This window comes from Petromyzon marinus, chromosome 77 (genome assembly GCF_048934315.1).
Source record: "Petromyzon marinus isolate PM22_M1 ecotype Great Lakes invasive population chromosome 77, UKy_Petmar_22M1.pri1.0, whole genome shotgun sequence".
Lineage (NCBI taxonomy): Eukaryota > Metazoa > Chordata > Hyperoartia > Petromyzontiformes > Petromyzontidae > Petromyzon > Petromyzon marinus.
Window position 1 is genome coordinate 4,365,705 of NC_133743.1, and position 22,891 is coordinate 4,388,595.

General features: G+C 46.7%; 1 protein-coding gene across 4 annotated transcripts; it reads right to left on the minus strand.

Moving 5' to 3' along the window:
• Positions 1-9,060: 9,060 nt before the first annotated feature.
• Positions 9,061-18,596, minus strand: LOC142907318 (uncharacterized). Of its 4 annotated transcripts, XR_012930942.1 has the most exons (4): positions 18,493-18,596; positions 18,007-18,090; positions 9,315-11,404; positions 9,061-9,258 (listed from the first exon to the last, which is right to left on the minus strand). XR_012930942.1 is itself a non-coding variant. In XM_076056712.1 (3 exons), the coding sequence occupies exon 3, from the start codon at positions 11,374-11,376 to the stop codon at positions 10,240-10,242; it is 1,137 nt and encodes a 378-aa protein (XP_075912827.1). In that variant the 5' UTR covers positions 11,377-11,404; positions 18,007-18,090; positions 18,493-18,596; the 3' UTR covers positions 9,061-10,239. The 4 variants fall into 4 exon arrangements, 3 of the variants coding, with proteins under 3 accessions (XP_075912827.1, XP_075912828.1, XP_075912829.1); XM_076056712.1 differs by having other exon boundaries at positions 9,061-11,404; XM_076056713.1 differs by lacking the exon at positions 18,493-18,596 and adding an exon at positions 18,335-18,486 and having other exon boundaries at positions 9,061-11,404.
• Between the last annotated feature and the right edge of the window lie 4,295 nt (positions 18,597-22,891).

A 22,891-nucleotide genomic window follows, 5' to 3' on the forward strand; every position in this document is an offset into this window, starting at 1 on the left:
GCCGGATTAAGGCGCGGGGCTTTCGGTCGCTGCAGCCCAGGGGCCTCCGCCAGCTGGAGCGCCTCCAGAGATTAAGTGAAAAGTTATTTCATTTGTGAATTCTGATTTATTTGTTGTTAGCCTTGTAAAAATAAATGTGATTTTTCTTTAACTTTGTTTTCCTTGGGGGCGTCACGGTACCTGTAAACCCAGTGGCCTAAAAAAAATGTTAACCCGGCCCTGCTTCCCAGACTCCACTTCACACGTGCAGGGCCCTCCTGCTCCGCTTTGTCCAAAAACTCCACCTACACTTCCACATCCACAAACTCCTGCGGGTCGCCTCGCTCTCCTTCACAGTCCAAAGGCTCCCCCTGCTTCACGCTGCCTCCATCTACCTGGAGATCGCGTCCTGGATTCGAATCTTCATCTTCACTCCTTCACTTTCACTCCTGGCCATGTATCCAAGCTGGAATTTGATTCTGGTTGCATTACAAGAAATGGGCTTATTGTGGCACTGACTCTCACACTTCGATTTCAAACTCTGCTCCTTGTAGATCTCCTTACACGTTTTTTTCAGTTTAAAAACACTTCAAAGGCCTTAACACAGTGTATTGAAGTTTTTTTTTTTATGTGTGTTCCCTGGCGGTTGTGAATACAGTCGACCCTTCCACATCGTGGGGGTTAGGGGCACAGGCCCCCCGCGACCTGAAAAAAACGCGTAAAAATGTTTTGGTGCCCTAGGTCCCCTCGTATATTTTATGCATTTATGAGTTACTAAACCTTTAAAGTTCTCTACATTTCTAGCCTTTGCGTGTCTGCTGGCTTTCGCTTTTACAAAATTTCAGTTCAAAAACAAAAATGGTGTATATTTATGGTATTATAAGATAAAATACATTAATATTATACAGTACTGTACATATATTTTATGCATTTATGAGTTACTAAACTTTTTGTGTTCGACTGCTGGTCTTTGCGTGTCGTCTGCGGACCTCCCAAAAAATTCCCATTTGATTTCTGATGCCGACCCCGCGATATATCGAAACCGCGATGGGGAAAGTCGCGATGCAGAAGATTCGACTGTATTTTGATGACCCTGAAAACGTCCTACCACGCACAATGCACCTGATAGGCTTTTCTGCTGTGTGTGTTCTCTGGTGTCTGTCAAGATTTCCCCTGACCGTGCAAATGCATTCCAAGACTGCAATTGTCACGTCCCATCAAGCTGGAGAGAAAGAGGCGCTGACGTAACCCACTCGGGACTTCCAGGTGATGCCTCCAGCGGGAGATTTTACGTATTTAAGTAAACGTGGTAAACAAAGTGGGATATCGATGGACACTTTTTTATGTTTTTAACAGCATTAAGGGGCCGTCCATAAACGACGTCGCGCAATTTTGGACGATTTTTGCCCCCCCCCCCCCCTCGTCACACGGCGTCACAAAAAGTCAGACCCCCCCTCATATATGACGTCACAAAGCTCTGCCCCCCCCCCCCCAAAATAAAACACACTTCAAATCGCTTTAAACTATTGTCATTGTAGTGCGTATTTAATGTGGCGCTGCACTCTGATGTTGTAGGAGAAAACATTTATTAAAGAAACTATTCAATTAAGCAGAACGTGTTGTCTATATTTATTTAAAGTTGCGCATTTTGATGTGACGTCACATTTCTCACCCCCCCCCCCTCGTCACACATCGTCACAAATGTCTGACCCCTCCCCCTAGGTGCGTGACGTCATTTATGAACAACCCCGAACATCCAATAAACCATAGGCTAAAAAACAAAAATCCGTGATGCATTACAATGTGCTATTAAATTGACATGCCTATGCAACAGATCAGCAGACACGCCATTTATTTTATTTATCGGTTACTCCACGAAACAAAAAAGGAATGTTTTACGCAAACTAAAAATTCCACGGCCTTCTGCGAGTCCATAATTACTGCAGCATTTATTCTGTGCAAGCCTACTGTCGACCGGTTTTGGTGTACAGTGTCTCGACATTAGAGGGGCTTGCTTCAACCGATGGTTGTGAACATCCAGATGTTAATCCGCAAGTACAATTTCTATAGAAGACGTCATACAAATTTATAATTAGTGTTTTTTGTGGAGAATGTATCTCCTATACGTAGCTTTTAAGCACTCTGCCTTGTACCTGTTAAATGATCCGACTGTTCCTTATGTAATAAGAGAGCGCCATCTCCTGCATTATTGTGGGGGTTACATTTACAGACATAACAGTCCACGGATTATCCATAGTAGGGTTTCTATCTGGGGTAAAGGTGATTGGGCGGAACTAGCAGGGGTGCCTCTGGAACGTTCCCGAAGGTTCCAGGAGGGGCGTGGCCAGAGGCGGGGCTTAGCCTCCGGGTAGCGAATATAAGCCGGGAGTACAGCAACGTTAGGGGTCGGTGTTTGAAGATCTAAGAGGAGCTCCCCGCAGCTGCTGCCCCGCCATCTCCACCTGCCATGTGGCGACTCGACCTTCAGCCGCTCAGCCACTCCCTAGCGCGCCGCCAGCCAGCGGTGCGTTAGCGAGCGGGGTGAGCGCCACGTGGCACGGGGCAGCGCGGCCACGAGAGCGGGTCGACATCCGCGGAGAGAGAGAAGTGGCTGTACCGAAGATTAATACCTTGAAATAACGTACCATGTCGGAGCCACTTATTACAGTGGTGTCAGATAGTGGACTTTTTCTGGTGGTGTTCTACACAAGATGCGATGTCCAAACACCAGAAAAAGAAGAATCCACCGGCAGTGTCCTCCGACGATGACGAGACAGTGACTCATCTCCTGCCGACTCGGGTTCCGTGGTCCCGGTGATGGAGCCCACCAGGGGTGCCGATGTCGCACCTGCGGTGGACGGCGCGGCGGAGTCTTCCCACCAGCTTCGCCCTGACAATCCATGGCGGAGGGTGGAGACGCAGCTGGGTGCTCTAACAACAGCGCTCCTCCACCTCGTCGCTCTCGTCACGCCGATCGCCGCTGGAGTAGTCCGGTGGTGGACCGTCCGGGGGTGGATGTGCAGAGGATCAGCGACGGTGCCTCGGAGGGTACCCCCTTGGGAAACATGGCCGCCATCCCGGGAGGGGTGGAGACGGCCGCAGTCAACGCCAACCACGCGTGTCACAGCCGCCATTGTGAACACCGCGGAGGAGAGCGGTGCGTCGGCCGCCAGTTCGTCGTTGCCATGCGGGGATTCGCCGAGCATCGCAACACCCGCTGCGAAGGAGAGCGCCGATCGTGGTGGACACCTGCCCCAAGTGCGTGAGTTTACGGCAGCTGGCGGCGATTGGAATGCCTTTCGATGGCGCTTCGAGGCCACCTACAAATCTGTACGCTGGTCGGAGGAGGCGCTCATTGCCTTTCCCACCATGCTGGACGATGATGCGTTGGCTGTTTTCCGTTCCATTCCCCCGGAGAAAAAGATACTCAAATAAGCTTTTGAGATGGCGGAAGTCTACGTGCCGCCAGACGAAAGAACAAGAACATTTCAGCACCGTAGGCGTGGGAGCTCGGAGTCGCCCCTCGCCTACAGAAGCGCTTTGATGGCCTTGGCAGTTGATGCCTACCCGGACGTAAAACAGGAAATTTTAGATCCGCTGGTGATGGAACGCATGTTGGCGTTGGCTAGCGAGATGGATGTTGTCCTTCCCACGTGTGGCCACGAAACGAAGACATCCTTGTGGTTCGCGCGTTGCCTTAACGCACGTGAGAATTTGAAGCGGTGGGCACAGATGGCGGCATGGACAGGGGACCCGGCTAGGGATGGTCAACCCATAGACTGGCGTCCATCTAAAGTGGTTGTCATCCCCAACGAGGCGCCGTCAGCAGGTGACGTCGTGGCTGCTGTCTCTCCGTGGAACCAGCGACGTAAGGATGATCGACGTCATCGGAACGTCTACCGACCGCGCCGGGATGACGATTTGCTGCACCAGCAGCCTCCCGTGGCCGTGTGGGCCACTCCCCCAGAGAGTGCCGTGCTCGTCCTGCATCGCCGTCCGGATCGCTGGCCGCATCTCCTGCAGCCGACCGTCCGCCTTCACTTCCCTCCACACAGGCGAGTTGGCACATGTTGGGCACCCGGATACATTCGCCATCTCACCAATCTCATGTCATCGGGACGGGTTCATCGCATCAGGACGTTTCGCGGGACGGTTCATACTCGGGTACCATTGCTAAGGGTTGGCCGGCTTCGCAGACGCAATGGAGGAAATTGGCTCGAAGGGTAGTTGCCGCGGCGGTGGGATCCTCGACGGTCGCGGCCACTATTCAGGGTGTCGATGTCCGCATTTTGGTTGATACGGGGGCATCTGCTACGATCATTTCCGATGTTACTTTTCAATTGTTGTCCATCCCTGCGTCGTGTACGATGTGTGTGTTGCGGCTAATGGGGGTAGTATGGGTATCATTGGCCAGGTTGATGCGTGTATCGCCATTGGTGACGTTCAGGCGTCGGGTCCCATGTTAATCTCGCGTATGTTGGCCGTGCCGTGCCTGTTGGGCACGGATTTTTTGGCGAGAATGCTGGTAAAGATTCTCGTCGACCAGGGTTGTCTTGAGCTGCTGTCAGGTCGCAGATTGTGCTTCCTGTCAGCACCGCTCCCTCGGCCAGCATCCATCGAAACGGTTCAGGCTTTGGTTGATTCTATCGTTACGGTTCCAGCGGGTTCTGAAATGTTGGATCCGTCCCATTATTGCAAGCAAATCTGTTGCGACAACACGGCTAATGGTGTCTTGTTGACGCCTTCTAATGCTGCTAAGCGGGGGTTGATGCTGGTTTGCGCTCAGACCATCCTCAGAACGGGTCAAGCTCCATTTCTGCAAGTTTTGAATGGGGGATCTGGAGATGTTGTTGTGCCCGCGGAAACTGTCCTTGCTAATGCCACCACCGCTTTTAACGACCGTGAGGAGCGCACGTTGGGGCAGACTGTATGCGCTGTCAGTAAAACGTGTCCATCGGACGATCGTTGGATTGCCGAATTGCGTGACGAAAACGCATCGCTGTCCCCGGGTCAGCGTGAAAATTTACGTAGGTTGTTGTCGGAATTGTCCGATGTATTTAGCAAGGACGATTTCGATTTGGGTCGAATGTCCTTGTTGACCGATCACATCAATACGGGGGACGCTGGCCCCATTCACCTAAACCCACATTGCATGAGCCCATCCGAGAAACAGAGTGTGCGGTGTGCTGTTGATGATATGCTGGCCGCGGACATTATTTCACCCTCCACTAGCCTGTGGGGCACTCCTGTTGTATTGGTAAAGAAAAAGGATGGAAACCTCCGATTTTGCGTTGATTTTCGGAGGTTGAATAAGGTCTCCGTGGTAGACGCGTATCCTCTGCCGCAGATGGACGACTCCTTGGATGCTTTGTCCGGAGCGCGATTTTTCTCGACTCTTGATTTATCTTCTGGGTTTTGGCAACTGCTCCTCGACGAGTCTTCGAGGCAGAAAACCGCATTCCGAACTCCACAAGGCTTCTTTCAATTTTATTGTTTACCGATGGGATTGAAAGCTGCTCCTGCTACGTTCCAACGACTCATGGAGCTCGTCCTGGCTGGTCTCCAGTGGGACACGTGCTTGATTTAATCTGGACGATGTTATTGTGTTCAGCCGGTCGTTTGATGACTTCCTTCTCCGGCTGCACGCTGTTTTTGAGGGGATGCACTCTGCGAATCTCAAAATCAAGCCTAAAAAGTGTCACCTCTTTCAGACTTCCGTTCGATATTTGGGCCACATTTGTGAGTGCGAATGGCATTTCTACCGATCCTGCCAAAATGGCGTGCGTGACTGGCCGGTTGCCGCGAGTGTGGGAGATGTACAGAGCTTTGTTGGCTTCGCCTCCTATTACCGCCGGTTCATCCCTCGGTTCCCTTCCATTGCGAAACCGTTGCATGCGCTCACGGCTAAGAATCACACCAGAGGACACACAATCATCAGAAGATCCCCAAGGAGTGGAGTCGATCGCCTCGTCGCGTATGGTAGTCGGGTGCTCTCACCGGCGGAAACCCGCTATTGCATCACACGTCAGGAGTTGCTGGCGATCGTTCATTTTGTGCGACTTTTTCGACCCTATTGATATGGCAGGAGGTTTGTTATCCACACTGATCATGTGGCTCTCCAATATTAATTGAAAATCGAGCAGCCGGGCGGTCAGTTGGCACGCTGGTTGGAGTGCTTGCAGGAACTTACGTTCGATGTCACCTACTGGAAGGGGGTTCGCCACGCTAAGGCTGACGCGTTGTCGCGGCTGTCACACACGTCCTGCTGTGCTTGCTGCTCCGGTACGAACCGCTGTACTCCCCATGACAAGTCTCGCCCCTTGGTCATGTCCGCAGTTGAGACGCTTCCGGACGAAACGGGGGTTTCCCCCTGCCAATTGTGTGTTGCGCCACACGTTCGGTGTGGTTGCGCGAACAATTTTCAGATGACTCTTTGACCTCCTTGCGGCAATTGCCCATACCGGCCGCAGGTGATTCTGATTCTATTAAGTCGGGTCGATTTTTGGTTCAGGAGGGCTTGTTGATGTGGCAGGATGACACGTCGCGCCGGCTTCGATTGGTTGTGCTGGATTTTCTCCGTGCGGGTTTGATCCGCTCATTGCATAGTGAGCACCTTTTCCATCTTGGCGGTCAGAAAACGCTGCTCACTCTGCAGAGGGATTATTGGCCTGGAATGACGTCAGACGTCACTAGTGCACTTCGATCATGCACCGAGTGTGCCCGGAGGAAATCGCCCCGGCAGCGTTATATTCCGCCCTTGCAATCCATTTCGGTCATGCGCATTAATGAATTGGTTGCCTCGGATGTGTTAGGTCCGTTCCCTGTTACACCTCATGGGAATAAATTTATTCTCGTCGGCGTAGAATGTTTTTCTCGTTGGCCTGTGGCTTGGGCCCTGCAAGATCAATCAACTTTATCCATCGTTGACGCTTTTGTGAATGGCTATGTGATGGATAAAGGGGCGCCGGAAAAACTGCTCACCGATAAGGGTAGGAACTTTTCTTCCAAGTTGTTGCGTGACGTTTGCAGTGCCTTGGGGACCAGGAAGATTAGTACGTCTCCCTACCATCCCCAGATGGATGGTATGGTTGAGCGGTTGAATCGTACTTTGCCATGTTATGCCAAACTGTCAATGAGAGGCAGCTTGACATGGATTTGCAGATACCCAGTGTCCTCTCTGCTTACCGGATGGCGCTACACGCTTCTACGGGGTACTCTCCCTTCTTCCTCATGTACGGGAGGGAGAATGTGCCACCCGTTGATGTTCAATTGGGCTCCCTGGTTACGCCTCCTAAGACGACTCTTCCCAACCATGTTCAAGAGTCCCTTAGACGGGTTTCTGAGGCGTGGGAGGCTGTCAGATTGAATACCTCCAGGACACAGGCACAGAATGAACGTTATGCTCGGAGGTCCAAAAGGGACATGCCATGGTCTGTTGGGGACGAGGCATGGCTTCATTGCCCGCAGGTGCCCGTTGGCACCTCTCCAAAGCTCCACAAACCATGGCAGGGCCCGGGGACAATTGTTGAGGTTTTGCATCCGCAGTGTGTTCGCATTCGTCACGGCCCACCGGCGTTGGTTCGGTCACCCGTCACGATTGAAGCCGTTTTTTGCTCCTGTTGGGTCATCGTCATCTCCAGATTCCGGGTTCCCGGTGCCTGACGTGTCCAACCGGCCTGCCGCCCCTGTGCAAGGTGATCCTCCGAAGTTTGTTTCTTTACCACCCACAGCGCCTTTGAGTGAGACGGCGGGACCGGCGGACGCCCATATCCTGTCATGCCCAACTGCTTTGGATCCAGCTGTGTCACCCCCTACTGGACCGCTGTTTCCACCTGGGGATGTTCCTGCGTTGGTTCCGCCTCTGGCGGATGGCCCGGGTACGCGAACACGCTCCAAGACGCCGCGGTTTTCTTGATGGGCTTTGTTCTCATCAACACCAAGTGAGAAATTGTATTGTGAGATAATTAGCGAATCTCTCACAATACAATGTCTCACTTTCCACGCCCTCGTCATGGAGGTAGCTCTCCAATCTTACATTTACATGTAAATTTCTCACTTTAACATCACTAGCCCCGCCCACTTCGTTTGACCCCTGGGCTACACCCATTTCAAACCTTTAAAACAGCCTGCCTCAGCAGCTTTCCCCCTCTTTTTTCTCCTGATTGCTTGCGTTGCGATCGAAACGTCGTTTTTTGTGTTTTTGTTCTACGTGACTTTACCGAAAGACCTAAAGATTGCGATGTAAACTTCTCACCTTGGATCTGAGCCTCGTGCACGGAGCAGCAGCTTTCTGGTATCTCGTGACGTCATGCGGCAGCAGGCGGTGACGTCAATTACGGGGTTCAACACACAATCCCCTCCCCCAAAGAGCCTTGGTGTAACTGAATAGATTATATTTTGATTGAAAGCTTTCGTGACTGCATGTATTCATATTCTTGGTTCTTTCGGTAAAGTCACGTAGAAGGGAAACAATAAAATAATACAAATATAAAACAATAAACTATGTTAATGAGCCACCAGGGAATGGGCGTATTTTCGCCCAAATAAGGATTTTTACTGGAACGGAAATCTGCAGTGACCAACCAGACGTGACGTCACACTCAAAAGCGCGGTGGAGGGGGATTGGGTGTGAATACGTGACATGACGTCACTAGTGGGGGACACCTCCCCCTCGCGTCTCACGCCGAGTTTACAATTGGTGGCGTCAGAGAGCGAGATCAGGGTCAGAGTTCAAGTTTATTTAGATTCCATTTCTATGGCCCCCTCTCTTGAACAAAGACCCATTGGGTGCGTGAACTCATTATTGTGTGCACACTGTGTACAGTGCGAACATTGTGTGTGTACAGTGTGTGCACACAGTGTGTGGGTGGTCCGAATGAGTCGGGCAGCATTATTTCATCAGCTGTGCTATGCTGTGTGGAAGCTACCTGGTCTGTCGCTCCGCATGAAGCTTCGGCTCTTCTCGGCCACAGTAATGCCCTCCCTTCTGTAGGCATCTGAAACGTAGGCCCCTCTAAATGGAACATCTGCGCTAGTTAGAAACAGGCTGTGATGCCTACACTCAGATTGAGGGAAGCCAAGTGGTCGCACATTCTCTATTTATTGCAGAGGTCCAAGGGTCAAATCCGACAGGCACGCATGGCTACTCCAGTAACATTAAACAAAATATGAACCGTCCGCTTAACAGTGGATGTGTTGTGTGGTTAATCTCGACACCACTGGAGACTTGTAGACGCCAGTCGTTTATTAAACACTATTCTTCACGCACGACTGTGTGTACTGCACACTCTACACACGATGCCTACACGCATATTGGTGCGCGTCAGAACTCAGGCCTGCACGTGGAACTGCCTCCCGTAACTCTACGCCCCGGTACGGCTCCCCTCGTCTGCCCTGGGCGGGGGCTCGCCCATCACCGCCTGGCGACGAGGTGAGGCTCTACCCTCTAGCCTTCCTTCAGCGGCGGCTGGTGCTGTTCCCACTGCAGGCACTCGTTCCCATCCTTACACTTCACTCCCCCTGGGGAATGGTACTGGAGATTACTAGCACTCACACAGGCTACTCTAGCCTGGCGCTAATTTCCCCCTACCCTGGGTCCCAACTCCCAGCCTCACACCTTCCCAGGTCCTCGCGACGACCTCGAACACGTCACAGGTCCCAACCTAAGTATCCCAGGGGGACGTGACGTCACCATCCCGCCCGCCGTGCATGACGTCACTCTTTGACGTCACTGCACCGGAGGGTGAGCGTGACGTAACATCATTATTTACTGCTCTACAGATGTAAAACATACTGTCATTCAAAACGCATAGGTCATTGCATGTTGGTGTCATGGTCAACATTTGGGCAATTCCAAACATTATCCAAAAATTACAATATGGAGATTACACATCAATCATCACCCCCTACTGACAGACTCATGCCCACATGCAGGCTTGAGCAGGGTCACCTTATGACACACAGAGGCAGCTGCCACTTTGGGGTGCTCTTCGAGTGTTTGTGATGAGATATGAAACAAAAGTGAGTTGGTGAGGCACTTAACCAAGCACCATATCAATGCACATATGAATATAATAGTGGAATCCTTGGGAGGTTATTGGCTCTTGCTCCTGGTTATTCATCTAGCCAACCCACAGGTCCACAAATACTGGTCACTCTTACTCTGCAGGTTGAACCCAGGAATTGAGTGTTAAACTTCACGTTCTTTTCATTAAAGGCCTGTGACAAAGGTGAATCTATTGGCGCTAAATTGTCTCAAGCTTAAACATCTACCGGGTCTCCATTTGACTTTGTATTGTCTAAGAAGTCCACCCACACCTCCACTTCCACAAACTGCTGGGAGTTGCCTCGCTCTGCCTCACAGTCAGAAATCTCCTGCTTCACGTTGCCTCCATGGATGTGAAGGTCCCATTTTGGAGTTGAATCTTCATCTTCAAAGTTTACCGTAACTTTTTCGCTCTTCACCATCACTTCTTCACATTTCACCTTAATACCTTTAAAAGTGTCCAAGCTGGGATTTACTTCTGGTTCTGGTTTCATGAGGGATGGGCTCAATGCAGCACTTTGACTTTCACATGCCGATTTCAAACTCCACTCCTTGGGGATCTTCTGATGATTGTGTGCCCTCTGGTGTGTTTTAAGATTTGATAAACCTGCAAACGCCTTCCCGCACAGAGTGCACCTGAAGGGTTTCTCTCCCGTGTGTGTTCTCTGGTGTAATACAAGACCAGATGACTGTGAAAACGCCTTCCCACACAGAGTGCACCTGAAGGGTTTCTCTCCCGTGTGTGTTCTCTGGTGGTTCTGAAGAACTGCTGGCCATGCAAATGCCTTCTCACAGACAGTGCACTTGAAAGGTTTCTCTTTTGTGTGTGTTCTTTGGTGTTGTTTAAGATGTGATGACACTGCAAACTCCTTCCCGCACAGAGTGCACCTGAAGGGTTTCTCTCCTGTGTGTGTTCTCTGGTGTAATACAAGAGCAGATGACTGTGAAAACGCCTTCCCGCACAAACTGCACCTGAAGGGTTTCTCTCCTGTGTGTGTTCTTTTGTGTATTTTAAGATGTGGTGACTGTGCAAACGCCTTCCCACACAGAGTGCACCTGAAGGGTTTCTCTCCCGTGTGTGTTCTCTGGTGTAATACAAGACCAGATGACTGTGCAAACGCCTTCCCACACAGAGTGCACGTGAAGGGTTTCTCTCCCGTGTGTGTTCTCTGGTGCCTCTGAAGAACTGATGACCGTGCAAATGCCTTGTCACACACAGTGCACTTGAAGGGTTTCTCTCCTGTGTGAGTTCTCTTGTGCTGTGTCAAATGTCCAGTTTGATCCGTGCTGTATGCACACTGGTCATATTGTTGCCTTTTTGAACCAAGCCGCGCCGAGTGCCTTTGCTCCATCAGACCAATTCTGCAGAGGGTGTGTCAGCTGCAGACAGAAAAAAATAATATCCACACCATCTACGTCAGTATCGAGGTACAGAGGAATGCATATATACACAGTAACACATGACTTACACGTCTAAACTAATTCATATAATCTGGACATAGTGAAAAAGATTCCCCAATTCATCACACAGGCTGTTATGACATACAATTAAGAGTGCTAATGGTCATAAATATGCTTGGAAGCCCAAGTACCTTCAAAATGAATGTTAACCCAAAACTACAAGCACACAATTTCGGTTGTCTGGCTAGAAAATGAATATTTATGAAAGCTAAATTCAGCTAACAAAGCTAAGGGTGTTGAAACTAATACTGTTTGTATTATGCAGAAATGCAGAAATTAATGTTCAATCGCAACTTAGAGGCGTGAAGCCAGGCTCAGATTTCCTTGAATGCTGGGATGAACAGATCTAACTTCAGCTGCATATGTGCTGTGTTATTTCCTGTTTCCATTCCTATAAAAAGTTCCAGAGGAAAACAAAAATAAACTATTGTTTTGATTTAACCTCCATGTTCAATAGAGTTAATATACTTTACTGCAAATACAAACTTGACACTGTCACACACACTGGCATGGTAAAAAGGTGGTGTGTCCAGAACCATGCCTGGCCACCTTCATATGCTCAGTATTCATGCTTCCCCACAAGAAGTTAAATTTTCACTTATCAATCACGTTTGTTGTCGGATATAATCAAACTATAATTATTGAGTTTATAATACAGTGATAATACTATGTAACACAATTTTAGTTCCTGGGTACAAAGTGTTATTTTTTTATTGCTTATGCCTAAAAAGTATAGAAAATCGCTATTATTCCCAACAAACTTTGCTTTTGTGACCAGGACTTTATGTGAATGAAAATACACAAATTCGCCCGTTTTATAATTGAAAATAGGTAAATTTCAAAATATCACTGTCCTGGTCAAAAAAGCAAAGTTTGTGGGGAATAGCATTTTCTGTACTTTTGAGGCATAGGCAATTAGGAAATACCGCTACCCAGGAACAAACATGTTTTTTGTTACAGTGTAATAACTGCGCCACCACTCCCCACATAGATAAACTCTTACAGATGTAGTGACATCGTGGGGTGTCACTGTGTAGTGCCGGCCCTAGAGAGGCACGGCGTGCGGTGTAACAAACTTCGCGGATACCGCTCTGGTGTGGGTGTAGTACCGGCCCTAGAGGGGTTCGGTGAGCGCTGACTGATAGCGCTAGATGGCACCACGCTTGGCGTACAGTGCCGGCCCTACAGGATAGGGTGTGGGAGTGGCGGCCATAGAAATGAGGTTACTAAAGGCCATGGCACTCTGGTTGATTCGAGGACACGTGACAAGCTAAGTCTACAAAGGGGCCCAAAGTGGGGGCTAGGGGTGGTCACGTGGTCGGGGTCCAGATCCTGCTCGAGGATTCTGGAAGGTGGTCGTGGCCAAGGGCGGAGCCAGCCACGCCGCAGAGAATATTAGGGTGTGATTGAATTCTGTACTTATATATTTTAAGGATCTGTAAGGTTCTAATGCAATCTTGTTTGGTTGGTTCAATAGAGGGGATTATAGGCAGGCCAGCCTTAATTATAAGCCAGAACAGACGGTCCTTTAAATAAGTTAATATTTTACATCCATAGAGAAAGGAGTAATATCTGTGGCCAAGAAGACTCACAGCTTTGTTCGTTCATTTCTAAATCCTCTTGTCTTCATGCGGGTTGTGGTGGCAGTACATTGAGTAGGGCAGTCCAGACCTCCCTTTCCCTGGCGACAGACTCTAGCTCTTCCTGGGGAATTCCCAGGCGTTCCCAAGCCAGCCAAGCGACATATTCCCACCAGCATGTCCAAGGGCCGGGCCCCGGGGACTTCCCCCAGTAGAACGTGCCCGGGAGAGCTCCAGGGGCAGTCTATTGGGGGGCCTCCTCACAGATATTGTATATTGATATCACTCATGGAACGATGCCTGGTGGCCAGGTGACCCATGTAATCCATATGGGCCCAGCCTGGAATGGCTACGTAGCACCGTCCTGTGCGCCCACCATCCACAGGACGAAGGGTGAGAGGCGGATACAATGCCAGTATGGCAGGGAGAGGGATGGTCTCAGACAGACGAGACCTTGGCGATGGAAACTCACAGCTTTCTATGAAGCAAAAGTCCAGGCAGCTTCCACGCAGCGTTACACAGTCTAATGAAAGAATGCTGCTCGACAAATTTGAAGTGAGACTTTGGCTGCCAAACCAGAGCTAGTCGTGAACACATTAACCAGGTATGGGAGCTCCTCCACCACTTGTAGAACTGCCTGATTACTCATGGAGAGTTGAGCAGGTACAGTGTTGTGTGACATGAAATTCCCAGGCAAGTTATTTACTTTTGGGGAACATATGAAAGGCCCCATTACATGATGAAATTATCCAGGCACAGAACAAGATACTCTAACCCAATCTCATTGAGTAGCCATTGCCAGATCATCACCAGATGTAACATGGATGACCAGCAGGGAACCATCCCTTAACTATAACCAGGCATCTTCTTGGTTCTTTCGGTAAAGTCACGCAGAATGTAAATAAAATAATAAAAATAAAAAATAATTTAAAATAAAATTCTCACGACGTTTCGGCCACAACACAAGTAGCAGGTGAAGGAACAGAACTGTCGGGACGACAGCGCTTCAATGACTGCTGCTAAGATTGATAACATTGATGTAGTTTATATTTTAGTTTTTTATTAGGTTAACATATGGTATTCATGATATAGTGTAGTGTATACCCAGTTACTTTATATTTATAGCTCAACTTATTGAAGAATATATTGAGTACATTTATTATATTGATGTAGTTTATACTTAGGGTTTTTCACATCGGTTTACTATATGATATTCGATAGTTGGGTAGTTGCAGTCCTTTAGCGTCCATATATTAAATGCCTCTGTTGAGATGTAAACTTTGACTTTAACATAGCTATGTCCATGACCAGTCACATGCTAATCCCTCACATTAACATCATGCTAATCTCCCAGTTACATGCTAATTACTGACTAACACCCTGCTGATCCAACACTTTAACACAGCTATTTCAATGCTAAATTCTCCTGTTTGATATGTAAACTCCTTTGTCAAGGCGCTTTACCTCTCCCACCTAGCTTAAAAGATGCTGCGAATCTTAGCAGCAGTCATTGAAGCGCTGTCATCCCGACAGTTCTGTTCCTTCACCTGAAGAAGGCTACTTGTGTTGCGGCCGAAACGTCGTGAGAATTTTTTTTTATTATGTTATATTTTTATTAATTTATTTCCATTCTACGTGACTTTACCGAAATAACCAAAAAGATGAATCCCTGCAGTCCTGAAAGCTTTAAATCGAAATTTATAACCAGGCATTTATTAGCATATCATTGTAACCGTAACAAATGCAATTTATTTAAATGGCCATTGTGAGATTCTCAAACTACATAATTATTGAAGATGCTATGTAATATAATGCATTGGGCCAGAGTGAATGTCTCTCACAAGCCAAGTTGAACAGCAAATGGCTCCGACTCCTGGTCACACAGCTTTAGACGGTCCTGCCCAAAATCATAAAAATCCTCAAAGAATGTGAGCAGAGGCAGAGAAATCGAAAACAAACAACCCAAAGCCCCAAGCCTCTTTATGATATTATAGGCATTAATTATATAAAAATGCAGAAATCTATTTTCCGCTAAAAATCCGTACTCCTCTGCTGTAGTCGATCGACAGAAAATAAATTATCCCCTTGAATATCGGAGGTTACGTTATTGGAAATTGCTGAGCGTAAGCTAAAAGTGTGATATTCAATACTTAAGCCTTACCCAAGTAATGGCGTTAGGAAAACATCAACTAAAATTCACATCACAATTAAAACAAGTACTGTAGTGCATTCCAAATAAACTAAAAACTAAATAATTCAAATAAAAATTGAGAAACCATATACAAAAAAATATTTGAAGACTAAAAATAGTAAAAAGCTATTTAAATACAGCAGACTTTGCGCATGTGTTAATTTTTTGTGAACTAAATTCTGCCAACACCATGAAACCTACACACCCTGAACATTCAATGCATACTCACAGGTGAGTGTGTTTTTCGAACAATTTTCAGCTAAAACACTCGCCTTCAAAACCTCCAACCCCCCACCGTTCCTCATCCCCCCCCCCTCTATTTATCTCGCCATGTGTTAAAGCCCGGGGCACTCACTACTGCCGGTTAGCCACACACGCAAACACATTATGACATTTCATATACTACAATTCCAAGCACTCACCATAAACATAAGTGTCTGCACTGCAATATTTGTTTTCATATTTACCATGTTATCCTGCCAAATTCATCCACTTCCAGCTCCTTACTGTCCTCTATGCACATGCACGGCTAACCTCTAACACACACTGCAATTTTTTTATTAAAAAAAGGCATGTAATATTCTAAAATATCTACATCTATGTACCAGGACTATCGACCTCCTCCTACACAATATAGCCACTATACAACAGCTACGACTAAATACATCAAGTCTAGATCGCGTGGTAAAGAATAAAAAGCATGCACACACACACACTCGCGTTCAAATAATTTTGTGTATATGCACCACCACATACATACTATGCATACCCACTTCAAGCACTACAAACATTTACTCCCTCCAACAACTTACATCCTTATACTTTATTCCTCTGCAGCTGTCTTCACATTCCTACAGCGATTACACAACTATCATTTTATTAACAATCTCACCACAGCATCCACTCACACAATCATTATTTATCATTTTTTCTGCTTACTAACTTTTACCTCCACCTATAATGTTCCTTGCGGAAAATGTCCGCTTCTCTTCACCAAAGCGGATTACAATAATTGATGCCATTCGTACAAGTGCTGCGATGGCTGCACCTATTGAGGACACTCCTGAACATCAAGGAGCAAGACAGCATGCTGCCAGTGCTGCTATGCCTGCACCTACAGCGAATGCATCTCATCAACAGCAATAAGCTACAAAGAAAACTAACACAGCACAAATGGCTGCTGCCACAGCTAATCAAACTTCAGTCCGCCAACAAGCACGGCAGCTTGCAAACAGTACTACAATTGCTGCAACCAGGTGCCTACCCTGGAGCCAAAAGGATAAGTACTTCTGATCTATTAGTTGCAATTAGTTCCATGTCTACTTCTTACAGCTACTGCCATGCAATGACATGGGCTATGCTGCAACAGTACCATGGTTCAGTTGCCTATACCGAGCCTATTCATGTATTGATACCTGACAAGCCATTTCCGAAACAATATAAGACAGAACTCATGGTTCCAAATAACATGTTTTGGCACCGACCCACTCATCCTAACATCTGGCTACATGCCCACATTTAAAATGCAGGGCCAGATATATAATCGCATTGCAGTCTGCTGCAACTACCTAATGACCTACCTACGTTACCAGAGATTTACTTGCATGTCTGACAATACTAGACAGGCTCACCAACATTGCAAAAATGTCACCACCAAGATGCAAGTTCTATTGCTGTTGCAATACATGCTCCATAAGGAAAACTCTTACATTCACAGTTTCAAGTGTGCCATGGAGAAGATGACTTCAGAGTACAATGTTGTTACTCATGCAGACTAAACTCCACATGGTCAACATGAGTGCTGCTTAAATGCACTCACATCTAAAGTCGGTGTCATTCTGACTGCTGAACATGGCACTCGAGGAATCATCTTGCAACTGAGGAACAATACCCTACACAGGAATGAAACACACCGATCCTATGATGCTCTTCAATGTCTACTGATTTTCTGGCAAGGTGATGATGGCTACAATTTCCTACTTCGCCAAAATGACCCAGCAACAGGCTTGCCAACACAAAATAAGATTTCCGCCATGGACTGCTTTGCCTTCAGAATCATGGTGCGAAACGGCAACTTCAATCTCTTCTTGAGATGCAAAGAGCTCTTCCACCAATTTTCTGTCGACATGTATGCCAAAATGGAAGCTTCATTCGATTAAACCCACCAGATGGCAAAACAGCCAACATTGTCTATCCTGAAGCTCTCCAAGGGCCACGCATTTAAAAGCTGTCCTCATTATGAAACAAACAAGCCCTGCGATTATATAACACAACCAAACACCGTGACAATATTCACACATTTACAGGCTTCATTGGCAAAATTCAATAATTGTGATTAAGCCAGCATGGCAAGACATTACTCTTAATGTTTTATTACTGAGACCTGAGCTAAGCCGGGTAACTTAGTTATTACTGGATAAATACTATACTTCCGATTAAGTTTGTGCGTGAGTGGGGAGCGGTAGTGCAACATTTAGCGTACTGCGCTATAAACCCAGCAAGACGATTTATATTCCCACAGAGCCAAGCCACAGCATTTGACTGTCGCTTGATGAAGCTGGTTGTAATTACTGTCAAAACGTTATACTCAAGATTGTAAATGTTGTGGCTTGGCTCTCCAACACACTGATGTGCTGTACTGGTGACGCATGGCCACATTCTGTTCACGTAACCTCTTACTAATTGGCTGTGTTGAGTGGTGGTGGTGTTAACGGAACATTTATTATTAACGCGATCTAACACAAACAAACCTCTATTATGGATGTATATTTGGAGTTTGCGTGTCTCTCTCTCCGTGGTCGCGTGGATTTTCCTCCGGATCCTGCGGTTTTCCCCTGCACATTTAGAGTCAACATCACCACGCGTTTAGAGTATTTGACCGACAAACATTTCCACAAGTTGATAAGCCCACTGTGAAGCTCAAGTGGGCTATGCCTGCTATAATAAAAACGTAGAAATATTTAAAATAAAACAAAGTTTCAAAGTAGTGAGCCAGGTGAAGACAAATTAAACTTAAGCAGAGAACTTATGCAATCAGGCGAGGGCAGGAGGCAAGGCCCTGCGCTGTAATGTTCCAACCTGGACATCGATTCCATACTCGCTGCTACTCAAGTGACATCCCTACGAGAGGGAGAAGGAGCGAGGCTCTTCCTGGGTCCACAACAACAACCACCACAACAACAACCACCACCACCACAACAACAACAACAACCACCACCACGATGTAAACTTCTCACCTCGGATCTCAGTGAGCGCACGAGCAGCAGCTAAATGGTAACTCGTGACGTCATGCGGCAGCAAGTGACATGACGTCACTTGCGGGGTTCACACAATCCCCGCCCCCAACGAGCAGCAGGGTAACTGAATATATTATATTTTTGATTTAAAGCTTTCGTGACTGCAGGGATTCATATTCTTAGCTCTTTCGGTAAAGCCACGTTGAAGGGAAACAATAAAATAATAAAATATACTCCCTCCAACAACTTGTAAGCCATCTGGCTACCATGAGAGATTCGTTCATGAGGCTATCCACATATACAAGCACAGAGACAATTTCAACCGAGAAGATGGATTCTGGCTTAGCAATCATTGGAAAGATTTGATTAACCATTTCAGGTCTTAATTGATTGTTCACGCTTACAGTGGATTTCAGACAGCATACATTAATTTTTCGTCTCCCCCCTCCTCTTTTCAGAACATAGATGGGCTCGTCCTTCTAAACAAACTGCCAAATCGCCGCGCGTGGCGCTGACGTTTTTTAAATAAATAAATACACCCTTTAAAAATAAAATAATTAATGCAAACCGACACACCTGATGACGACCGTTTGTGTTATGGTCGAAACGTGAGAATTTTTATTGTTTTATATATATTTTATTATTTTATTGTTTCCCTTCAACGTGACTTTACCGAAAGAGCTAAGATTATGAATAGATTATGTTAATGAGCGGGGTCCATGTCAGGTGATGGGGCTTGGCTGCTGAACCCGTCGCAATGAACTCGCGACGGTATTTATGAATAAATTATGTTAATGAGCCGTCAAAAACTGATTGTAGCTTTGCCCAAATAAGCATTTTGCTGGAACGAAAATCGGCAGCGACCAACCAGACGTGACGTCACGCTCAAAATCCCGGTGGAGGGGGATTCGGGGGTCTGAATACCTTCGTGACATGACGTCACTTTTGGGGGACACCTCCCCCTCGCGTCTCACGCCGAGTTAACGAGTGGTGACGTCAGAGAGCGAGGTTCCATTTCTATGGCTCCCTCCCTTGAACAGACCCGTTGGGTGCGTGAACATTGTGTGTGTGTACACTGTGTGTACTGTGTGTACACTGTGTGTGTGTACACTGTGTTGGCGCAGTCGGGGGCACAGGTGGTGCATTGGCCAGTCCTCTCAGTCGACCCATGACACCTGGGTCTGCCCCGTGCACATCGCCTGGCACAAGCGCCGTGGTGACGTCACCGCCACTTAGTGGCCAATGGCGGTTGTTGTTCTTGTTACCGTGTGTATACACTGTGCGTGGACACTGTTTGTATACTGTACGCTGTGTTGTTGTATATGCCGGGTATTGAAAAATTTGATTTAAATAATAAAAATTAAATGAAATTTGGGAATATGCGTAATTGTCCGAAATTATGTTAATTTATTGTAACTGTGCATAATTTATGCTAAATAGGGAGGCATAATTGTATTAAGTTATGCAATTGCATGAGATTATGCTAATGATAGCGATTATGATAATTAGGCCCTGCCTCGCTGACGAGGGTAGTATTCTCAATCGGGATCGTACAATTCATTGTATGAGGTTAAGCAGGTGTGCTGTAAGTATGCTAGATTTAGCTCGGCTTCGTTGTCTAGGTTCGTATTATCAATCGGTATAATACAATTATTCTCGCTTTAACATTTACTGATTATGTCTTAGTGTTTTTATATCAGGTCTCCAAATTCAAATCTCACCGCATGATACAGTTCTTATAATTAAGATTATTACGCATGAACTTAGGAAGGCACCACTCAGACACTTCTGGGTTAAGCAATTTTAATTTCTAAACAAAAACATAACACTCTAATATGCGAACTCTTTATGCTTGGAATTATCAACACAGTACTCCTGGAGATGTTCTCCTCATCGATCCATACATTTAACCCTCAATGATCACGTTTGTTAAACTGGCTAATAGAATAATTTATTAATTCCTTAGAGTAACGCGCTCATATACGGTGATAGGAAAAAGTCCTTAAAAATTCATGCAACGATAGTCATATGAAGGGCAATAAAGAAGCATGTCCCGAAGGCAAAAGTATAAGGCAATGAATTCATTGGGAAGATTATGTAATTACGAAATGTCTTGGAACAATGGTGTGCGACAGTGTGCCTGCTTCAGCAAATGCTTGTCAATTGGCTGAGGCTTCAATTAATTCGCGGGCAAGATTCTGTGATCAAAATCACGATTTCAACACAATATTCCCCCTGTGAGTGTGTAGATTCGTAACGTAGGTTTCTAAAAGTTTAGTTTCATCAATGAATTCATTGGTAATAGTTATGCAATTAAAAGAGAAAAAAAAATTACGACTAAAATACTTCGAAATGACTGTGTCCACGTAACTCAATGGGACGAAATGTTCTTCGTTATCAGCTAATAGTTGACACACTTATCACGAGTCTTCTTGTATGTGTTAATGCGTGAGTGTTGTTGATCTTCTTGCGTTAAGCAAACGCCGAGGTTGGGCATCCCTTGTATCAAATGTGTTTGTCCCCTGTGGAGCGGTGAGGGTGTGATGGTTGGGCGAGTCTTACAACGGCTTCGTTGCTTTTTCTTGCTCGGGGCGTCGGCTAAGCTGCCCGTCCGCTGGTAGATACAGGCTCTTTCCACTGCTGGAGGAGCTGCGTCGGCACATTGCTTGTCCTTGAAGATGCTCGATCGCGCTTGCCGCTGGTCCGCTGGCAGCAGCAGGCTCCTTCCACTGCTGTAGGAGCTGCGCCGCACGCGCTCCCTCCTGCCCCGTGCTCTTTGTCGATGCCCGATTGCGCGTGCAGTTCGATCGCTGGTGGCAGACACCCTTGCTCGGTGGAGCTGCTGGTGGGAGCAGGCACTCAAGGATAGAATGACTTTGAGCGATATTTCTTCTGTCAGCTCTAAACTCGTGTTCGGTGACACGTCGCTACTCGGCAAGTCTCCCCATCCCTGGTTGATTGCAGAGTCTCACCCCGGAGATTGCCGCCCTCTTGTGTCGCTCGCCGAGCTGTCCCTGGCCGAGCTGTCCCTCGTCGAGCTCCAAATTGTGTCGTGTTGCTGTTTATATCCGAACAATCTCCCCTCTGCATGTCTCTTGCGAGAGAAAAAAAAACAGATGCTTATTTTGTCATGCTCTCCCCCCGCGACCGCGCCTGATCGCCCCCCAATCTTCGCTTGGTGACCCCGGGCGGGCTGCTTTACATCAAATTGATGTTTGTTTGCACTCCCAACCCCTCTCGTGGCGTTTGCCAAGGGAGGGAACGCACCTTTCATCCGTATTTATGGCTTCCATTTGTTTGTGTCGAATTGTTGGAAGACAAAGGCGGCCAGGGAGGCTCTGATTTCATGGAATACATATTATGTGGTCTTGTGTGTTTGACCTATTTTCTTGTACTTCTAATGAGTTACCCTAGGTCTAATCTCCCGTGATAATTATTTGGTTTATGTTTAACCAAGATTTGTAATGTCATTAGATGTTACCTCCGGTATTTCAAGGGTTTTATTACTTTTTGCTCCCTGTCTGCATCCAGGGATCCGTGCTTTTTATTTTCGAGGTCCGAGATATAGCTTAGTCTGGACTTAAGTTTTTGTGATTGCAGGAACTCAGGTACTTTGGTTCTCTTGGTAAAGTCACGTAGATAGAAAGATACAATAAGAAATAATATAAGGAATACTGCAGTCTATAATGTCGACTTATTCTTATAGCCAAGCTTCAACTGTTTCCATACGAAAAAATATCAGTTATAATGTCCGTTTGCCCTGTGCTCTGTGTCCATGCCTGTGATTCTGGATATTTGTTTGTGAACTGTCCAAAGCGCCAAGCAGGTCATGGCATGCGGTCCTTTGGCAATCTGGAGATTTTGAAGATCGTCGCTAACCTCATTTGCCCCGGAGTTTATTATTTAATGGCCTTTTACGACCTCCAGATGCTTGGTGCTTGTGGAAGGTAGCGGGTTTGAGGGTGTTTTATTTTATCGATTATAAAAAATATTCTTAGCTCTTTCGGTAAAGTCACGTTGAAGGGAAACAACAAAATAACAAAATATATATAAAACAATATATTTTATCATTTTATTGTTTCCCTTCAACGTGACTTTACCGAAAGAGCTAAGAATATGAATTACTGCAGTCACGAAAGCTTTAAATCAGGGGTCGGGAACCTTTTTGACTAAGAGAGCCATGAAAGCAAAAAATTTGGAAATTTATTTCAGTGAGAGCCATATAATATATTTTTAAAGTGAATTCAACTAAATGTCAGTATAATAAGCCTCTGAATTTATTCTTTTAAATAATGTTGTTATAACACTCACCATTAATGCGACTTCTGGTGCTGCATGGATTTGCTGATGTCTTTGTAGTCGGGTTGGTACTTGGTGAGGTTAAGCTTCATGCAAGCGT